At 28.7% G+C, this 19,588-nt stretch overlaps 4 protein-coding genes across 20 annotated transcripts in view; 2 read left to right on the forward strand and 2 right to left on the reverse strand.

Moving 5' to 3' along the window:
• Nucleotides 1-672: 672 nt before the first annotated feature.
• Nucleotides 673-3,314, reverse strand: LOC100740581 (PSME3-interacting protein). Of its 2 annotated transcripts, none has more exons than XM_012382500.3 (7): nt 3,259-3,314; nt 2,665-2,727; nt 2,170-2,272; nt 1,819-1,917; nt 1,487-1,706; nt 1,247-1,311; nt 673-1,089 (listed from the first exon to the last, which is right to left on the reverse strand). In XM_012382500.3, the coding sequence occupies exons 3-7, from the start codon at nt 2,264-2,266 to the stop codon at nt 776-778; spliced, it is 795 nt and encodes a 264-aa protein (XP_012237923.1). In that variant the 5' UTR covers nt 2,267-2,272; nt 2,665-2,727; nt 3,259-3,314; the 3' UTR covers nt 673-775. The 2 variants fall into 2 exon arrangements, with proteins under 2 accessions (XP_012237923.1, XP_024221673.1); XM_024365905.2 differs by having other exon boundaries at nt 2,665-2,773; nt 3,259-3,277.
• A 297-nt stretch (nt 3,315-3,611) lies between these two features.
• On the reverse strand, nt 3,612-5,533 carry LOC100740702 (40S ribosomal protein S7). 2 transcript variants are annotated; one of them, XM_003487529.4, is made up of 5 exons: nt 5,428-5,533; nt 4,894-5,064; nt 4,424-4,605; nt 3,877-4,027; nt 3,612-3,724 (listed from the first exon to the last, which is right to left on the reverse strand). In XM_003487529.4, the coding sequence occupies exons 2-5, from the start codon at nt 5,062-5,064 to the stop codon at nt 3,647-3,649; spliced, it is 582 nt and encodes a 193-aa protein (XP_003487577.1). In that variant the 5' UTR covers nt 5,428-5,533; the 3' UTR covers nt 3,612-3,646. The 2 variants fall into 2 exon arrangements, with proteins under 2 accessions (XP_003487577.1, XP_003487576.1); XM_003487528.4 differs by lacking the exon at nt 5,428-5,533 and adding an exon at nt 5,252-5,422.
• Nucleotides 5,534-5,922: 389 nt separating this feature from the next.
• LOC105680420 lies at nt 5,923-6,932 on the forward strand. Its single transcript, XM_033319453.1, has 2 exons — nt 5,923-6,046; nt 6,116-6,932. The coding sequence occupies exon 2, from the start codon at nt 6,369-6,371 to the stop codon at nt 6,741-6,743; it is 375 nt and encodes a 124-aa protein (XP_033175344.1). The 5' UTR covers nt 5,923-6,046; nt 6,116-6,368; the 3' UTR covers nt 6,744-6,932.
• A 592-nt stretch (nt 6,933-7,524) lies between these two features.
• Nucleotides 7,525-19,588, forward strand: part of LOC100740891 (putative mediator of RNA polymerase II transcription subunit 26) — a 73,254-nt gene continuing 61,190 nt past the window's right edge. For 8 of the 15 annotated variants that reach the window (XM_033319473.1, XM_033319476.1, XM_033319478.1 and 5 more), the window contains exons 1-2: nt 7,525-7,707; nt 12,615-12,737. In XM_033319473.1, the coding sequence (XP_033175364.1) occupies nt 12,645-12,737 (93 nt within the window). In that variant the 5' untranslated portion in view covers nt 7,525-7,707; nt 12,615-12,644. Of the gene's footprint in view, nt 7,708-8,187; nt 8,246-12,614; nt 12,738-19,588 lie in introns of all 15 variants that reach the window. The other 7 variants (XM_024365913.2, XM_033319475.1, XM_033319479.1 and 4 more) reach the window with 3 other exon arrangements.

Consider the following 19,588-nt stretch of genomic DNA (forward strand, 5'->3'; position numbering starts at 1 on the left):
AGTAAAGAAATCACTTCTTATCTCTTGCAATCCACGTAAAAAATGTTTATTTTAGATAACTGTACTAGAATCATTTTATTATTCTTTCGTATCACTTAAAAAAGGAGGGAATATAACATAAATATTGTTTTTTAAACATATTTCGACATAAATAATATGTCCTGATATTTTCTATTTGTTTTATGTATATAATGTATGTTACAATATAATACAGTTTATGCATAAATTGTCACGACAATATATTTAATAAAAATGGTCTTTTTAATATAGTGAGTACTGCCATGCTGTGATTGTTTCAAGGTATTATAATTGTACACAATACATTTTGAAAATATTCTAAGTGAAAGAAATTGTCACATGTAGTTTATAGTCTAGGTAGTCAATTATCTAATGAATATAATATTTAAATGAATGTTTTTAAAGAGTAATAATAAAGTAATTCAAAGAGTAATTGCTATTAAATGTAGTAAGTATTTTTCTATTTTCACAATTATGAATTGATGACGGAATAATTGCAACAGAATTTTGAGATGTTTACAATGAGCGATGAAAAGGAAACAAGTATGTTATACAATATAATATATTTTTTAAAAGATTGCAATAATGCAATGAAGTCAGATTACATAATATATGAAATCAGAACAGAGTGAAAGTGAAAGTAAAATATGCAGCAAAATTATTGCAAAAAATATATTTATATTGTACAATTACAGTAAATTGCAAAATAAAATGATTGTTACCTATGAATAAAAAGGCGATTGTAAATACTTTGCATTCAGCTTTTTTCTTTATCTTTCAAAATTTTTATTTTTCGACCTAATAGATCGTATTTGGAATGATTTGGTTCCGGATCTTGATCTGTATCTGAACTACATTCACTATCACTAGAATCTTCGTAAGTGCCAAGGCCAGGCAAAATTCCAATACACTTCATGCCAATTTCATTTGTTATATTTTTATGTTCTAAAGTATCAGTTTTGAATGCGGGTTCGCATTCAGCTATTATTTGTTCATTTAGTTCACAATCTTCTTTCTTTGATGTGTCTTTGCTTTCATCAGATGACTTTCTTTTAACACCCCGTGCAAGATCTACATAAATACAATATTAAAATAATATTCAGATTAGGATACTAAGTATTAAAGTCTTTTTATGTACTATTCACAATCTTCAATTATTCTGAATATAATTATCATTTTCGCATAATAATTAAATAATTTATAAAGATGACATTAAATTTTTATTTACCTTCTTTTTGTTTTTCAGGACGTTTAACTACAACACCAGCTAATAATTTTAATTGCGAAGTACGACTACAAGGAAAAAAAATATATTTCTTAACATTACAAAATATAAACATAATAATAGAAATGAACAATTAAAAATATTTATTAAATATCATGTTATCAATTTTATAATATTGAAGATATAATATTGCAAAAATGAGTCATGCTTATTAAAGTTGCATTAGATGAAGTAATATATTACCTTCCAGAAGAAATATTTTTATTTACAATTTGAGGATTTTTTAATTCTTGTTTTAATTTTTCATTTAAGGATTTTTCTTGTAATGAAGCAACAGCAGCTTTGAAATCTCGCATTTCTTTTTCTTCTTCAAGATTTTTTTTACGTTCTTCTTCTAATTTTGTTCTATCCACCAAATCCAAAAATTCTACTTCATCATCATCTAAACCTTTTATCATATTTTCTGTGAATGAAAAAAATAATTACATAACACAATGAAACATATAATTAAAACTTATAAAGGAATATGCATGATTTTATGTATAATTACATACATTCTAAAATTGTTAACTTACTCAACTTATGTGCTTCCTCATATTCTGCATCTCTTTTATTTTTTTGTTCTTGTAATCGTTCATATAAAGATCTTGTATCATATGTTTCTTCTGGAGCTTCTATAAAAATCAGAGAACATATATGTGATACTTTTACAATAATTAATAAGTAAAAAATATAAGCATGAATAATTACAATTAGGTCACATTATTATAGTTACAATTTAAATCATTCATTTGTAAAAACAATAAAGACAAGAACTAGATATCTTAATTAATTTTATATTGCAGCTTTTAATTAAATAAATATTACTATTATAGAAGATAGCTGAGATATAATATATACATATAAAATGAAAATATGAGAATGACCTAATGGTTGGTCTGCAGTTCGTACACGTTCCCATTCTTCTTGTCGTATTCTTCGCTGTTCTGCAATTTCAGCTTCTGATATAAATCCTGAACTCATAATGATCTAGAAAAAAAAATTGAACAAAAATTACATATACACAAAGCATTGATTATTTATTTGCTATAATTAATAGTTGACATAACAATATATAGAAAATAGTAATTAATTGTTCAATTTCTTATTAATTATAATATATATTCGACAAATATAATGATTATTATTATTTTTTATCATAATGTTTTAATAAAATTAAATAGCGAATATTATATAAGAAAACATTATTTGATTATAAATTTTATGAAGAAACAAAAATGCGAATATCACTTTTCAAAGAATGAAATTAAAGAATAAATGCATAAAAATAAAACTTTTGAATATATAAAAAGGGGGAAAAGAAAATAAAATCAGTAATGTTATATACTATACATACTTAGAATACTTATATTAATACTTACCACTCTTATGTATACTAAACTTTGACAGAGTAATAGCACAAGAACTATATATTTTCAGTGTTTCTAAAGTTTTTATAAACATTCAACATTTATAATTAGTTATCCACTCCTTATCATAACGTAAATGTTAAAATAAAATTTCTTTAATACAATTTTTTGAAGACTTTGATATTCAGTACTTTAAATTAAGAATTTTAAACATTAGATTAAGTGTTAATGATTAAGTGTTAAGATTAAGTGCAATGTTAAAACATTAACATTTTTCTAGGAATATTTGGCACTCTAAATTTTAAACACGAAAAATTTCTTTTTTTCAAATTCGTTAATTAACAAGTTGTTACGAAATGTTAACGACCTTTTCATTTAGTTAAAATATTCTTAGTGTATAGATAAAATTAATAATGTTCAAAATTCGTGATTAAAGATAAATACATATTTAATATTTTCTAAAAGATATGTAGGTTAAGTTCTAGATTTAAACTTAAACAATTATAAAATTACAGAGTTATATACGTTGAATATTTTCTTATAAATAGATCTCTTATTTATACAATCAAAACCGCATTGAACAATGTTTTATATTATCCTATCAACCTATATCACGAAAACGACGTTCGAGCTTAAAACACTGCAAATTAACTGCTCGTACTTAGGTACTCCAACATTTCATGCGCATGCGTGAAACATTACGAGTATAATATATACGCACACTTAGATGTATCTATGTAAAATATAAATGACTAAGTTTATATATTTATAATTTTGTGGTTTTTAAACTTTTCGTATTTTGTACTAATCTGAAGAAAATAGATATACAATATACTATTCAACTTTTGTTTCACAATTGAAATTATAACACAATATGTTACATAACAAATATGTTAAATTTTGATGATGAATATCACAAATTTCATGAACTCAAAATGGGAAAATAACAATCTGCGAAGAAAAGTATTTCAAATATTTTTATTCTTTAAACAAATCATACATAAGTTTCTGGGAATTCAAATGTTACATCCCGGCCTGTTAGTTTCTTATAGACAGCAGCAAAAGTATCAACCTAGTAAATGAAAATGTTGCATTCAATACCTTATATTAATTGCCATTGGAGAATACAAATATGAGTAATTTATATTTGTGACTTGCACAAATAAAAATAAAATATAAAATACGGTACATTACAGGAACATTTATCATTAAAGATGTATTTACCTTGTGTTCAATGTTTGTTTGCTCATTTTTATCTAAATGAACTTTAATAAGCTGTGTTCCATCAAGTTTAATTCTGATGCGTTTTCCAACAATCTCTACAGGGTACACTAAATCCTCTAATAATGCATCATACACTGCAGTTAAGGTACGGCTGGAAAATACATTTACTTATTTGTTTATACAGTAATATATACAGGGTGGTTGGTAACTGGTGGTACAAGCGGAAAGGGGGTGATTCTACGCGAAAAAAAAAATCGAAAATATAGAATAAAAATTTTTTTTAAATTTTTCCATCGAGACAACGACCTACAGTGAGATCCGTTATAACGAGACGTGATAAAGTGCACGCGTACCGAGCGAAAATTCAAAGTCGATCTTGTCGAAAACAAAGCCTCAAACGAAAAATTTTTATTCTATATTCTCGACTTCTTTTTTCGCCTAGAATCACCCCCTTTCCACTTGTACCACCAGTTACCAGCCACCCTGTATATATACAAACTTTGTATCAGTATACTCTATTAATATTTTTAGTAATAATATAACATACCTTCTAGGTCTCTTTTGCTTATTCTTAGTACGTGTTTTTCTTGTTGGTTTGGGCAAAATTTTACGTTCTCCAACAAACATCACATGCTTTCCAGAAAATTTCTTTTCTAGTTCACGTACAAGTCTCGTTTGGATTTTTTGAAATGCCTTCAACTTTGGCATAGGTACATATATAATAATGCACTAGAACAAGTATTAATTTACTTTATATATATTATCATACATTTAAAATCAAAATTTTAATTTCAAGCATTGTACATATCTAATAGGCTGTTCTGTTATTTGTAATGAAAAAAGGTAATGAATTATAAATATTGCTTATTATATAGTTTTTGAATATAATCAGTTTAGATTCATAATTAATTAATTAATATTATCAGTATTAGCTGCTAAATAGATACTAAATCAAAATTAAGTTATATAGATGCAGCAATTGAAAAGTAATGGTGCAAAATAACATGTCATTTTTACCTTTTTATTATTAGTTTCTATTTCACGTGCCTTAGTGATATAAAGTTCTCTTAATTGCGATTTTAAATCACTATTCATTTCCAGTTCCAGCAGAGCTTGGGAAATGCTGGCTTCGAACGCATCAGGTTCGGCCCCGCCACTTTTTATTATTTTAGCGTTTGCTGTGAACATCTGAAAAATATTTTGAGGTTAAGATTTCTTCTTGTTTATACACTGATACTTTATAAGTCTTACATAGTTATTTTATTTAATGATAATTTTAATTATAGAATATAAATTTTATTTGAAACATGATGTAGACAAAAATATAATTTTAAAGTTAAATGCTACAAACTACGATATGCTGTCAAATAAGTACATTGTATCCAATAAAATCCAATTTTATCACATCTTATATATACGATCCGAGGAAAAATATTACTTCGTCTGACACATCGTTATGTTGTGAATAACATGCAAAGTATCATTTAACGTTATCTAATTCATTTTAACTTCGTTTTTAACTAAAAATTAAACTGTAACTCGAATGTATACCTTAACGATATCCGTACCGCGTGAAAAAGATCCAATATGCCCTCAGATAGAAATGCCAACTGTTCTGCGCACAAAATGTCTCTATATTTCTATTGTATTATACTATACCTATATTGCATTGCATTATATATTTATTATAAGATACAAAAATATGATCTTTCATTCGCTATTATATCATTAATTACGTTTTAAGAAATATTCTAAATTCATTAGCTTTACTTAAAAACATTTTCTAATGATTTAATCCTAAAATTTTTATTATATTCGTATTTTCATGAAAATTTGTTTTCTGAAAATTTTGACGTATATCTTTTATAGAATAAATTATTAAATAAATAAAACAAGTTTTTAATATAATTGTAATATATATTTTTTAATACATACACTTTTTGTATCTATAAGGATTTGGTAATTTGATAAATAAAATTTCCTAATAAGCCGTCAGTCTAGGGAAAACCATCCGGAAAGTGAGCTGAGACTAGTTCTGAAAATCATCATGGAAGAAAAGAAGAAGACATTTTATGTATCTCTGTCTGTCTTACAAGATCGCGAACTTTGTTGTCTTCCATGGTGATTTTTCACGATTAGACACGACTCAATCTTTAAGCGGTTTTCCCTAGTGAGTGTCGAAACCGGTTGATATAATTATGAGCTATAACGTTATTTATGTATATATTTTAATTTATAGATCTAACATAACAATTCGGCCTTTCAGAAGTTAGTTTTATTTCATATATCTTAAGTCTTTGAATGGATTTTGTCTGAAAGATGTATTTACTCTAAGGAAAAGTGAGGTCAATAGGTATGCTATACTTCAAAACATAGTAGGATTAGAACACGTTCAGGGTAATGTCATATTACATGATAATTCGTGTTTCATGAAATGTACATTTCTTATTGAATTTGAATAAGACGTATAAGCGTTTAAAGCATATATCATCATGGAAAATGAAAGAGCTGCATATCATTATGAAGAAGGAAAAGAAAAAAAGATGCCCTTTACCATCTTTGGTGAACCAATAATTAAAACACATTGTCAAAGAAATGTTATGATATCTGCGATTTCTGGTGGCATGGTTGGTGGTTTAATAGCATTTTTGTTTACTAGTAATCCAAGAATGTCTACTCGAATAGGAGTAATTACTTACGGTGTAATAGGAATTACTGGTGCACTTTATTGTACATACGATGAAATACAATCAAGAGGAGAAAGAAGAGAATTTAGGAAACTTATGTATATAGAAACTCGTAAACACCAAATCAAGGATACAAACTCAGATGATAATGTATCAAACCCAAAACTTGAAAGTATTTAAAGTTTTTATTTACACAAAACGTCTTATAGATACAGGTACATAAGTTTTCTTAAATGTGAATAATGTATAAATGTAAAATGTAATTGACTTATATTTGTAACAAAATTTACATTTTGTTATGCTTATGTATCAATATGTAATATGAAAATAATTATTATATGTCAATAGAAAATAAAATGATGTGAGAATGTCATTACTTTCTTGTATAGTATGTAAATACAAGCAGATAGTAAGTGATAGTAAGTGCAGATAGTAAAACAATAATTAAACAAAGATCAAGAACTAAATTGTTTTATTATTATTATTATTAAGTATTATTATTATTATTGATTATTAAGTTTCCCATTGATACAATTTTCCTTTGTCTATAACTTACTTAAAGTACAAATTAATAACAAGTTCTAATACTTTCTATATAATAGAAAATAATACAAATTTTCTATTTTGTTATATAAGATATGAAATAATCATTCAAGTACCGAACAGCTCTAAAAAAATGTGTAATATCTATTTTAGTATAATACATTTACATATATTGTATGTATGTAATCATTGTAATTCTTGTGCTACATAAATAATCTTACATATATATTTAAGATTTGAGCAATTTTTTATTATGTAAGTTCGAATAAATTTTCAAAATCAATGTTCCCGGTAATTTACAGCAGAGGGCGCTGAAGAGAGTATGATATCATGCGAAATTCTGTCTGTTATATGCTCATTGGTGTTTGCCGTTTGGTGGGGTGTGTATGACATCACGACGCATGTTTCGTACTATCGAATATGCTATGCTGAGTGACAGGTGGTGTAGTAGTTCTGTTACGTACCGTGTATCGAGGATACAAGTCGTATCCTCGCGTCACGCGATCGGCACGTTGTTATTCGTAGGTGTCAGTGTTAAGTTTTGTGATGCATACCACGATTTCACGCAATCTACCTGAGAGATTCGACTCTACGAAAAGAGGTGAGTTCGTTATTCTCAGTAACATCTCAAATTTCATCTTTTAGAACCTAATGTTATCTTCGTAAAAAGATTCAAGTAGAAGATCAATCAAATTTTTTAGAAATAAGAGTAATTCTACCTATTCGGTAGTACTTATATATAAATGTAAAAAAGCTTGTTTTTTTCTAATTACTTATCTTTAAACAATTGATTAGTTTTAAATGTGATAATCGATGAATTTATAGATTCAGTGTTGCGTTTTATGAAAACGTGACTCAGGAAGACTTGGAGACGATGGTCGAATTTGGTTAAGATATGATGATTTTTTTTATATATAAACAATGAATAGTAGTCTCTTAGCTTTCAATATGCGTCGTTTGTAATCTTCGTATGGTATCTACTCGTTCGACACCAAGCAAAGAGAAATATCTATTTTGGCCAAGATCCGATGATATTTGTGACAAGTTTTTGGTGTGAAAAAGAACAATTTATTTTTTCCAGTGTTTTTGAGACAGCTATACAACAGGCCAGGCATAGGGCCACACGGAATTTTATTTGTGTGAGTAAACACGAGTGTATTACAAATTACAATATGATTTCCGAATATAGTTTCTGGTAAAGAGGTGTTTACAAAAGGTTAAGGTGCATGCGTAATGCATCCAGGGTCTATCTTTTCTATGGTCAACTAACAAAACTCTTCATTTTCATTTCTTCGCTTTTTTCCTTTTTCTCTTCTTTCTCTTCTCTTTAACATCTATTTTTTAATTGGTTAAATAATTTTACTTTTTGAATATGACAGTAGTTGTCTCGTATGACATAATTTTTTGAAGTGAATGTAAATTCTGTTAAATTAGTACGTTAAATGGAATTACGACCACGTTTATAATAAGTATACATATGTATGCCGAGTAAATTGTATTGGAGCTTAAAAAATTTAAAATGCGCGATTGTGATACGAACATATGCAAGTATGTACAATGTACATATATCAGTTTTAAATATTATATGGATAAGGTTAAATAGTATTATATATTCAAAAAATTTTATTCCTATTACAACGTATACGTTTTTCGATACAATTTATTATAGTACATTGAAAGTGTCTTTCGTCTAAAGCACCGACTCTTCAATATTTCGGTCAGTATCGATTGCAGGATATGAAACTGGGTAGGGTCCTCCATTTGAACTATCTCAATGCGGATTCTGGCTTTGCATATCTTCTCTCGTTTAAAGATTTTTCCAAAACTTGTAATAGGAAATGATATCTTTTCTTGAGTATAAATTTATTCGTTTTAACTATTTGTTTTTTTTTTTAGTGTAATATTCCATTTTTGTACAACATTTTTGGAAATATTTCCTATTCCTATTTCTTTTTAGAAATAATAGAATATATTTCGATATACAAACTTTATAATTAAAATTTTCACAATCATACATAATAACAGTACATTTGTATTATTTAACCAGTATTTTTTGTTACTAAATTACTTATTCTAAATTAAATAACTTTTTGTAAAATAAAGCAATTTTAACATTAGATGTAATACAATAATTCTTACATTAGAAGGTTTAGATCATAAAATTAACAAAAACAAGTTATTAATATTAGTGATATATTGTAATTATGAAAATGAAAAAACAATATTTTCAATAGAAGAAACAACTTCTGAGTTTATTAAAAAATTTCATACACGAATAATTTCACAAGATAAGTTAAAAGAATCAAAGAAAAAATTAAAATTGATGATATTCAAAGGGCTTCATTAAATTACTTTGCAATGATCTTTTTACTTAACATAAGATATGTCGCTAATGGTCTATGTCAGTTATCCTCATTTTCCTCTTTCATATCTGGAGCAGTGTGAAAGTACATTCGTGATTACGTTGGTCATTGACTTCTGATGAATCTTCACAGTCGATTGCTGCTTAAGAGCAACTTAGCATTTTTACAATATTAACAAATAGTGACCTAAAGTGAATTAATTTTCTAATAATTGGGGAACATATGCAGGAGAAATAAACGAATAAACGATATATTACGATCATATTAGTAAAAATATGAAATTGCATAAACATTCGCAGTCTATTTATAATATAACGAATATTATTGATTGTTTAAATAATTTTATGATTTCTGTGAAGTGTATGTTTTCGATGAATATCTTGCAACTTCTATGAACATTTTCGTATTTGTTTGAAGCATCACCAATGTAATTGTGATATGCCATACAAAATCTTTTCTATCATACATAACATATTGCGAAAAATTTGTGTCACGTATTTTCTATATAATTTTCAATTTTAAACGTTCGAAGACTAATCATAAGAGATATTCCCACGTAGAAGAAATTGGTAACGCTTCCCAAACAAATGGGGTTCATGCATTGAGAGTGTTCCGAATGTGGTGAATTGGGCCAGTGCCATTTATCGCCCTACATCTTGGAATCACGATATATACCTCTACCTTTCACCATTGATTTGATGTATTTAAGGTTAAATTCCTTCCTAAGATACTACCTCTCACTTCATATCTATTTTTTCGCCTATACGTCAGGGTTCTTACGATAACGTAAATCTCATTAAAGCGTTTTGCTCGTTAGGAAATTCATTGAAAAGCAAGAAAAAAATGCGAGATACATTAGATGCTCTGATGGTTGTAATAGATAGCGTAATTCTGTTCTTTCATAATGATACGACGTATTCAGTTCGCATTCTAATAGGAATCGTTTCTTTAGCAGGTAGGGAAACTTTAGCTGGCTCTCAGATATTACGAATCAGAAAGATTGTATCTGGATGAGAAATTTATGTATGATTTTCCTTGGAAACCAACGTTTTGCAGTTATTAACTCTCTGTAACATCATGTGACCTGAAAGATATATATCTCGATCTTTTTAATTCTATTTCATTTATTCGTAATTACATATATTATATTCTATTAGTATATAATTATTCTGTAACTGAATGATTTATTTACACTCGTTTTGAGATCGTAAGTTCAAATAAAAATCTGTAATCGATGAAGATTCATGCAAATTCATATTGTTGTGAACATCATTTAAAAAATAGAATCTATATAGATAATTATTTTACTTACTAAATATCGTAACAAGTAACTATATTTTGGACGCGCTTCAGTAATTATATTTCGTTAACTCGACATTAAGTGAAATAATAAATTATCATTAGGTATCCATCATTAAATTTTGTGTTAAGCAAAATTGACGCTAATATAACGTTGCATAATTCTGCTAATTGGCTTCATGCTTGATTGATTGGTACATATAAGGAGGTATTTATGTGGAAGTACTATTAATAATGTTAACCAGTTGGGTGTTTGTTTCTGAGAGCAGATCTAATAGGTATTTTTAAAATACCCAATCTTTGATCACGAAGAAACGTAACACTGTGATTTAGTAAATAAAATTACCAAATACACGTCTGTTATAATTGTAGAGATATGGATAACGTTATAATATAGATGATCTATTAAGTATACTATTATTAAATAATAGTATTTTTTTATTTAAAAATGATTGAAAATTTTAGCTGCCGGTTTTTGTAAATTGAGCTAACAGATGTTGCAATTTATTTCAAAATATAATTTTCATCGTTATAATTCACATTAGGACCGAATCATCAGAAGCGATTTTCATCCTTAATGGAATATAACTTTCACTACATATACTACACGAAGATAACAAATGGCTTTAAATCGTTTTACTGGATTGTAATTGGATTGAAATCGTTTATATCACTTTTTAAAGTGTCATATGTACAAGAGTTATGACTCTATATATGTACTGCAATAAATCTATATTCATCATCAATTTCGCTGTTAAAATCACAGTAATTGATTTTGAAGATATAATTTTGTTGTTTGCTCATGTCTGTTTATTAAATATATGACCAAATACTTATCTCTCAACTTTTACATATTTATTATATTTTCAATTAACTCAAATTTCACTGTAGAATTTTAAAACTTATGAGAAACAACATCTGAGAATCTAAGTTACTCGATACTTTAATATTAATAGCGCAGAATTTATAACACTGCAGTTGTTTCTTTTTTTTTTTATATCTGTAAATTAAAGATATTTACACGTGTAATACAATATTACATGGTATTTATTTTTACAGACATGTTCACACTTACTTGATTCTTTAGGTACCTGCCCACTTGTTTTTCTAATCTCTGTCACGCATCTCGCACATTATCTTCTACATCCTTATGTAACTTATACGCTCTATTCGAATCTATACATGCATATACCCATTTGCGAGAAGATACTCTTTCCAGTATCAAGTTTTTCTTGTCCTTTTTCTATTCTACGCATATTGACTGTAATAATTTACTTGACTGCAAACAAGGTAGATATAAGTATCTCTCTCTCACACACACAGTATAGTTTGCTTGTTATTGGTGATACTCTGATATTTAATACTCTGATGTTAGAGTCACAAACATATTGTAAAATTCATGACATTTAAATCACAGATATCTAGGAATAATACTTCAAAGTTTTATTGCATTTTCGTAATACGATTTGATCATTATTTGATAAAACTCAAATATGCAAATTTTACGACAGCGTCAAATAAGATTTATATAACATTGGATTTTGGAGAATATAGACGAAATAATTGAGAATAAAGTTTTGACTTTTCACGCGTGTATTTGCGCTTACGATTATTTACTTGTAAAATGTATATGCATATGTATTTATCGTGTCATATATGTATATATCATATAATTGTCATATATACATATTGAATAAAATATATTATCGTTACGATATTACATATGCTACCAACAGAAACATTCAGTCACGAAATTAAAATTGGACAATTGAACGGACGGATTGGACAATTAATGTTCATGATGATTTTAGATAATATGATTTAACCATTGTTTGATTGTGTATAGATTGTGCTGGGACAAGGTTGGGGAATCTATATGGGGCAATGCGTGTCTCGTAAGGCGGGCGCCGTCATCGCAACCGGTCATCGCGACTCGCTCACCTATCGTATCATGGATAAGCCTGCTAAGGTAAATCATTTGCAAATATTTCGATTTTTTATTACAAAATAACAAAGATAACTTTAGAATAAAAATATAATAGAATATAATATATATTATAATTAACGAAGAAGATAGTTTCCAAATTACGTAAGCTGTTACGATAATTTTATAATATCCCTTTAATACGTTGAATTGATTGAAATTTGTTATTGGAACGTTGAGCATGTTGACGGAAAAATTACTACTAAGCAACAGAATGAAATAATCGAGTATCGAGATAAATGTCGAAGGATCATGAAGAGAATCGCACTGGGCTATCCTTTAGATTTTATAAACGATTATTTGAGTAATCTTCCTGGTGCGTAAATTATCTTTGCAGAATATTCTTTTATGTATCATATTATCTACAAATTATATATTCTAATATATTGTAAATTAAAATATCTTTCGGAGAAGTTTACTTATATAACGATGAAATTATATTTGTGTTTGAACGAGGAAAAAGTAATTTTTTGTTACACACGACGCTGATTCTTAATTTACAATTTGAAATAATAACTTGTTAATGTAGTTAAAATTGGAAAATTTCTTTACGATTGGAAATTATTACCCTCGAAGGGTAATTATTGTTGATATTAATAGTTGTTAATTGTTATTTTGTAATAATTGCAAATAAAGTATATATAAGTATTTAATTATAAATAAGAATAATTTGCATTGCATATTATGTGTACGTAAATTAAGTACGTAATTATGTATGTATATTAATCTAAGAAATGTGTTCAAGCAATATTTTTAGTAGAGCGAAATACAGTTTCTTTTAACTTCCGGTGTATACATCTCGTTAGTATTTTTTTCAGATCTCTAAATTTGTATACAATAGCGTATAACACCAATAGTAAATCAGAATACACAGAGTGCTATGAACCATGTACGCTCATTATTTATCGCAGTTGAATGATGAAATCTTAAGAAAGCATCTCATTGATATTAATTACATGCTTCAGTTCGCGAACAACGTAAAATTCACATCATTGTACTTATAAAAGTATTCTTAGCATCGTTAGATGATCTTCCTTAACATTTTGACTAACATTACAAAGATGTTAAGCAATTTTTGAAATTTTTGCTAATAGTATGGAACGCTACCTTTATTCTGTGATATTTATTTATCATATTTTCTTATCTTTTTATACTTTACATTACACACAAAAGAATTATCTTTTACCTCTATTTATTTATATGTATACAGGGTGTCCCAGGTTTTAATAGGCGAAACTTTGATACTATATTTGACGGGTCTCAATAAGAACAAAAATGTAGTAGAAACACAGAACGTGTAAGATCTTGTAGAAAAAAGTTTATTACTTTGATAAGACAGTCCACCTTCGCTCCTTCGTTCTCTCTTTTGTTTTAAGCCTTATTCGAAGCAGAAAGAAGTGCACGGTAAGCCACTTATACAGTTTGAGAGAATCGATTAGTCTACAGTTTGAGGCTAATGTGGTTTTGGTAAATTGTGCCAGGTATTTTATGTAATTTTTACATTTTTTTGAATTTTTAAGTTTTACTGCATTCATTTTTTATATTTTAATATCTGATACCAAACTGGTCAAATAAAGGAAAGAACACAGTGTAACAATTCTTCTTTACGTTTAATACATCACACTTTTGTTTGTCATAAGTATGTCATAGTACAATTACGAACATAATATTTCTTCGAATAAATGCACCGTTAATTATCGCTTTCTAAGAATGTTGAAAACTATCTTTGTCAATTATTTTTGACACACAATACAAACAGTTTTTATCTATGGAATAGCGTTTGAATTCTTGAATTTCATCCAATTGTTACAAAGTTATGATCATTTGAAGTTAATGATTACCAATTTTTCGCTCTGTTTACTTCATGCATTAACTGCTTCTTTTTTACAACTTTCTCATCATGTTGCCGATGAAAAATTGTACTTTTATAAATTCCTTGGAACCTATAGAATGATTTCTTACAAGTATTTTTGGTGCATGAGCTACACAAAAGTGGACCATTTTCTATCATCCGCCAGTTTCGCCTTTAAGACCTGCGATATCTTGTACATTAAAATCGAACAATTACAGCGTTCATTAGTATTCGCGTACTCATTATAAAAGTATCTACAATGGGTACACGAAGTTAGTATACAAATATAATGATACCGTCCAAAATAAAGAGAAGGGTAAACATTAATATCGAAGACTAATACATTTGCCTCTGTTATTCTTCTCTATTAGTAAACAGTCGGTCTTCTTTTCGTTCCAATTAATACGTCTCGTGACATAAATTTTAATGTACGAACAATGTATTGGTTTAAAAATATTATGTTATCAAATTTTTGCAACGCTGCTTGTACATTCTTTTTCGAAGGGAAGTTTTAATTTCGAATAATTGCGAAGAAATTGGTGTAGGGCAAAGTACATTAATATTGATTTGTGTCGAAAGGTACAGCGGATATAAGAAACTCTGAATTAGTAAATTTCAATGGAATTGATTGATTCATAGAAGAAAGGATAGAAAATATTTGACACGGTCAAGTTGTTCGTACGAACGGGCAGATTTTCATTTTCTTGCTTGTGTGTACGAGTAAAACGTGTGCTCGAATGAACATGAATGAATTGGTGAAAGCGAAGGGAGGTTTCAGAGTGAAAAAGGGATGGAACGAATACAACGGTGTGTGTTGATGGATTTCAATTGCAGGTCTGGTATTTTATAAGCAAAGCAATTGATTTGCATTCGTGAATTGGTTTGAGCGAGTTACAAAGGACCGTAAAACGTTTCAATAGCACGACAAATGTTTTATACTTTGTGCATACCTAATATGATAAATATAAGGTAAAAAATATTCAATAAAATATAACAATAAATAGTTGTTAGAAACAAATGATTAAACATGAAATTTATATACGGATAATTAATTCTCTAAAGTATCGTTAGATACGATTCGGTATAGAAGAATAATTTTACAAGGTTCACCTTTACAAAGATAAAAGACATTAGAAAGTGCAAAGATGAATTGACAGTTATGTATATTAAATTTCACAGTGTTAAACTATTTAATACTATAGAAAATATCTAGAGGTCTGAAGTAATAATTATCTACTCTAATTGCATCAACGTTTAGTAGGATATCGAATAACATTAAAGCCGCAACATTCTATATTTTATACATACATACAAGATCGGATATTCGTCAGGTAGTATCGATACAGTACGTGATATGCATCTATCGTCACGTTCTTTTTGATTATTCGAGAATAAAATATTGTTGCTGGTATCTTGAAATATAAAAATGGTTATATTACGCTTATATTGGAAATATGTTAGGTGAAATTAATTATGTATAAAAGTTACACAATTTTTATCATACCATTATACACGTATTATTTTCATCTTTCGTATGACGATTTTTACTTACTTTCACCGTTGAAAATTTTCATGCAACGTTCCACGTTAGTGCCGCAGTTTTTCTTCTTACTTCTTGCTGCAATCTAATTGAATCTTAATCTTAAAAATATTCTTAAAATTTAGAAAGTCTCAAACTGTTCGAATCGAACGTGTATTGAAGGATGGCGAATAAGTGTCCTAACTGCATACCCACCTACTTTTCAGTACATTCCACGTAGCGATTCTACACATTAGCGTAGCTAGCTTCACAGTTTCGTTGCAAAGGAAATTTTATTTCGTAAATGTGCCCTTTAAAATTGTATACTAAGAAAATTGCTCTATCTTCGTGTTTCGAGATACTTTTCTGAGTTGGTGTAGGTTTTTGATATTAAAGAATATACAGAATAATAGAACAACATAATACGAAGTAAATAGAAGATATTTGTATAACAAAATAAATGTAAAAGAATTGGTAATTTAACGTAGTAAAAATTGTGATTTACGATATACCGTGAAAAATGAAATACAGTTGATAGCAATAAGATCTTTCGGAATTTTCTTATCGTTGGTTACGCCATTGCTTAGACAAAATATACATCACAGGCTTTCTTGTTCTTCTCCGTCCTTTCACTCCACCATTTGTAGCATTTCAATATACATGCCTGATTTTGCACATTACTTCCTTCGTTGAATTCGCTCGAAGGCTCTTCTTTTTATGCGTTACGCGTTCAAGAACTTGTTTCGACGTTTTAGATCAAGTTATGTATACGTATACCTACTACACACGAATTGCTTGCTAGTGGAAAGTTTTTGCAAAATGTTCTCGAATCGATCATAGCGATCGATCTCTGTTTGAATAAATTAAACTTTATAGTTTTCCAGAATTTACGATCTCGCGGTCTCCTTAATTTGAATTGCAAGTTTACGTAAACGAATAAATTACCTTGCTTCATTTATTAATTCAACGATTATATAACTGTACTTGACTATGGTAATATCTTTATATCATACACGATATTCTATTTCTATTTAATAATCCAGTATCTAATTGGGAAATTTATTTTCACATGTAAATTGAAAATTTATTATCCTTTACCGTGCCAGTGAAATAGCGTTAGAATTATTTTCTCTTATATTTCACTTATAAAATACTTGACTAAATTAAATTTATTCGGACAATTATCTTGGACAAATATTTAGTCTCAAGGTTATTTGAACAATACCCCGAATTATGTCACGGAATATACGGACCGCTTATTTCCCGAGTCGGTTAACTCGACAAAACTATAAAAATAGAGAAAGAACTGTCGAAACCATGTAAAATTATATATCGATCGAGTGTTGCACGTTCAAATTTCAAACGTTAAAAAGAAAGGAGTTTTCGCCTGTAAACGGTTTACATAAATAAGATAAAACGAGATCGAAAAATTCTCTAAAACTACGATCTTCGTCTGAGAAACGATGTAGAATCGATATTAAATATCTTCCTTTTCTTCGAGCAGCTCCACGATATATTATATTATTCGCGGGTTAACCATTTAGCGTATACTTCGAAATATCAAATTATGTAAGTAATGACGAGAATTTATTCGACTAACCGGACTTCTTTGCGGTGTGTTAGGCGTACAGTATAAGTGAACGCGCGAATAGTACCTCGAATCTGATATAGCACTTTGATCACCGTACCGCGATACTATACCTGTATCTTATAACTTTATGTAGCGGAAAAGCTAGCTGATTCTGTGAGATACGAATTGAAGGCCATGCTTAGAAAGTTCATTGTCCTTAGTATGGTTTACGGTATTTGAAATTCTGTCTTCCTCATTTTGATTTCGTTCGACTTGTTACGTATATCGACTAACACGAGATGTTACATTAATAATTAACGTCGGTTAACTGATGTATATATCGATGGCTGGATCAAAGGTCTGAGCGTTTAAGAATGAACATGTTCGAAACTGACGAACACTTCAGTTGCTGGAAAGATACTTCTATTAATAGAAACATACGCTGTTGAATATTTCTTTAGTGGGAAAAAAGGATACTGTTGAATATGAAGTAGATAAGACAACGCGCGTTAGAAACACGAACTGCTCGGAATACACCGTTGGTCAACTTTATAAATTGAAAAGTATGGAGAGGAAATGATGTTACGAAAACCTAAAAATGTAAATGTAACTTAGGAAAAAAAAAAGAAAGAAAGAAAACTATGCCAGTTTGACATTTAGACACACGTCATCTTCTTGCGACGAACGAATCCAATGTTCTTTTTTTCATTTGTGTTCAACAAAATACGAACGTTGCATAATAATCGCATTGATACGCGGTATGTATATGCGTAGTAGTTGAAATATACGTGACAAAGATATACACGGTATCAGCTTAAAAAACAAATTATGAAAGGCCTTCGTTTTGCGGTAACTCTACCGTTATTTTACGCTTACTGATCGTACGTTACAACCATTCACGTTTCAAGGAACTTTCAATAATTGCTATGTATTGTTTTCGTCAGTGTAGTATCTATTTTTTGTATTCGTATTTCGTGCACAGCTAATTAAAGAAAGCTTCGCAAATATGCGTTACGTTCGTGTCATTCTATTTGATATTCCTGTTGCGTCTTCGAACTTTTATGCAACTTACGCAACTCAATAACAACGTTTTTTTTTTATCTTTCCTGATAATAAAGTTAATAATAATCCTTATCAGTGTATCAGGATGTTAAAATCGAAAAAATTCTGAATAAGTGAAACAATGACATAGGTATTTAGTTCTCGAATTTAAATTTTTCACCATTATTCCATATCTTTCTTTCCCCTGCGTTTAAAGAAAGAATAAAAATTAATGTAACAAAGGAAATATGAAAAGAGATATTAGATTTTCTATTGTCCAATTGCGTAATGGTAATAAACGTATTGTTTGCCAGACGTGTACAATTACTCATGTTGCTTGACTGCCTGTGTAGCACCGGACACGTAAGATTACGGATTTTGCATATTTTAGCAGAGGTCTACGTACTGTAATTTTCCTTTAGCCATGGCTCTTGCGAAAAGTATATATTTCAAAAGCTACATTTTGCGTAACTGCGAATATTTTCGCTGTTCGTAAATAGAAAATTGTACATTACAGTTATTCAGACGAATCAATATTTAAACGATCTTTTAATCTTTTTTTATCGATTAAAAAACGATTACGTTTTATTCTACGCACGAATATAAGCGAAAAATTCCACGTCTTTCGCTTACTCCCGTAGCTAACTAGGAAAATTCGTATACACCAAATAAATGTACAAACTCGGTTTTCGGAATCAGATACAATGCCTCGATTGGAAAGTAGATTTATTCTACGTTTCCTCTCCTCGTCGGTTGTACCATCGATTTTTACACATACTATAGACGCAAATAATTCAAGTAAACGCGTACGCATTTCATGATTCAATTCATCGCGTTGATGTTCCATATACAGG

This window comes from Bombus impatiens, unplaced genomic scaffold (genome assembly GCF_000188095.3).
Source record: "Bombus impatiens unplaced genomic scaffold, BIMP_2.2 scf_0155, whole genome shotgun sequence".
Lineage (NCBI taxonomy): Eukaryota > Metazoa > Arthropoda > Insecta > Hymenoptera > Apidae > Bombus > Bombus impatiens.

Coding starts and splice junctions, on each gene's coding strand:
- LOC100740581 (XM_012382500.3), bottom strand. CDS start 2,266: ATGAGTTCAGGATTTATATCAGAAGCTGAAATTGCAGAACAGCGAAGA. Junction 1,707..1,818: donor TGAGGAAGCACATAAGTTGA/GTAAGTTAACAA, acceptor TTTCATTCACAG/AAAATATGATAAAAGGTTTA. Junction 1,090..1,246: donor TCCTGAAAAACAAAAAGAAG/GTAAATAAAAAT, acceptor GTATTTATGTAG/ATCTTGCACGGGGTGTTAAA.
- LOC100740702 (XM_003487529.4), bottom strand. CDS start 5,064: ATGTTCACAGCAAACGCTAAAATAATAAAAAGTGGCGGGGCCGAACCT. Junction 4,028..4,423: donor AAGCAAAAGAGACCTAGAAG/GTATGTTATATT, acceptor TGTATTTTCCAG/CCGTACCTTAACTGCAGTGT. Junction 3,725..3,876: donor AAACAAACATTGAACACAAG/GTAAATACATCT, acceptor TTCATTTACTAG/GTTGATACTTTTGCTGCTGT.
- LOC105680420 (XM_033319453.1), top strand. CDS start 6,369: ATGGAAAATGAAAGAGCTGCATATCATTATGAAGAAGGAAAAGAAAAA.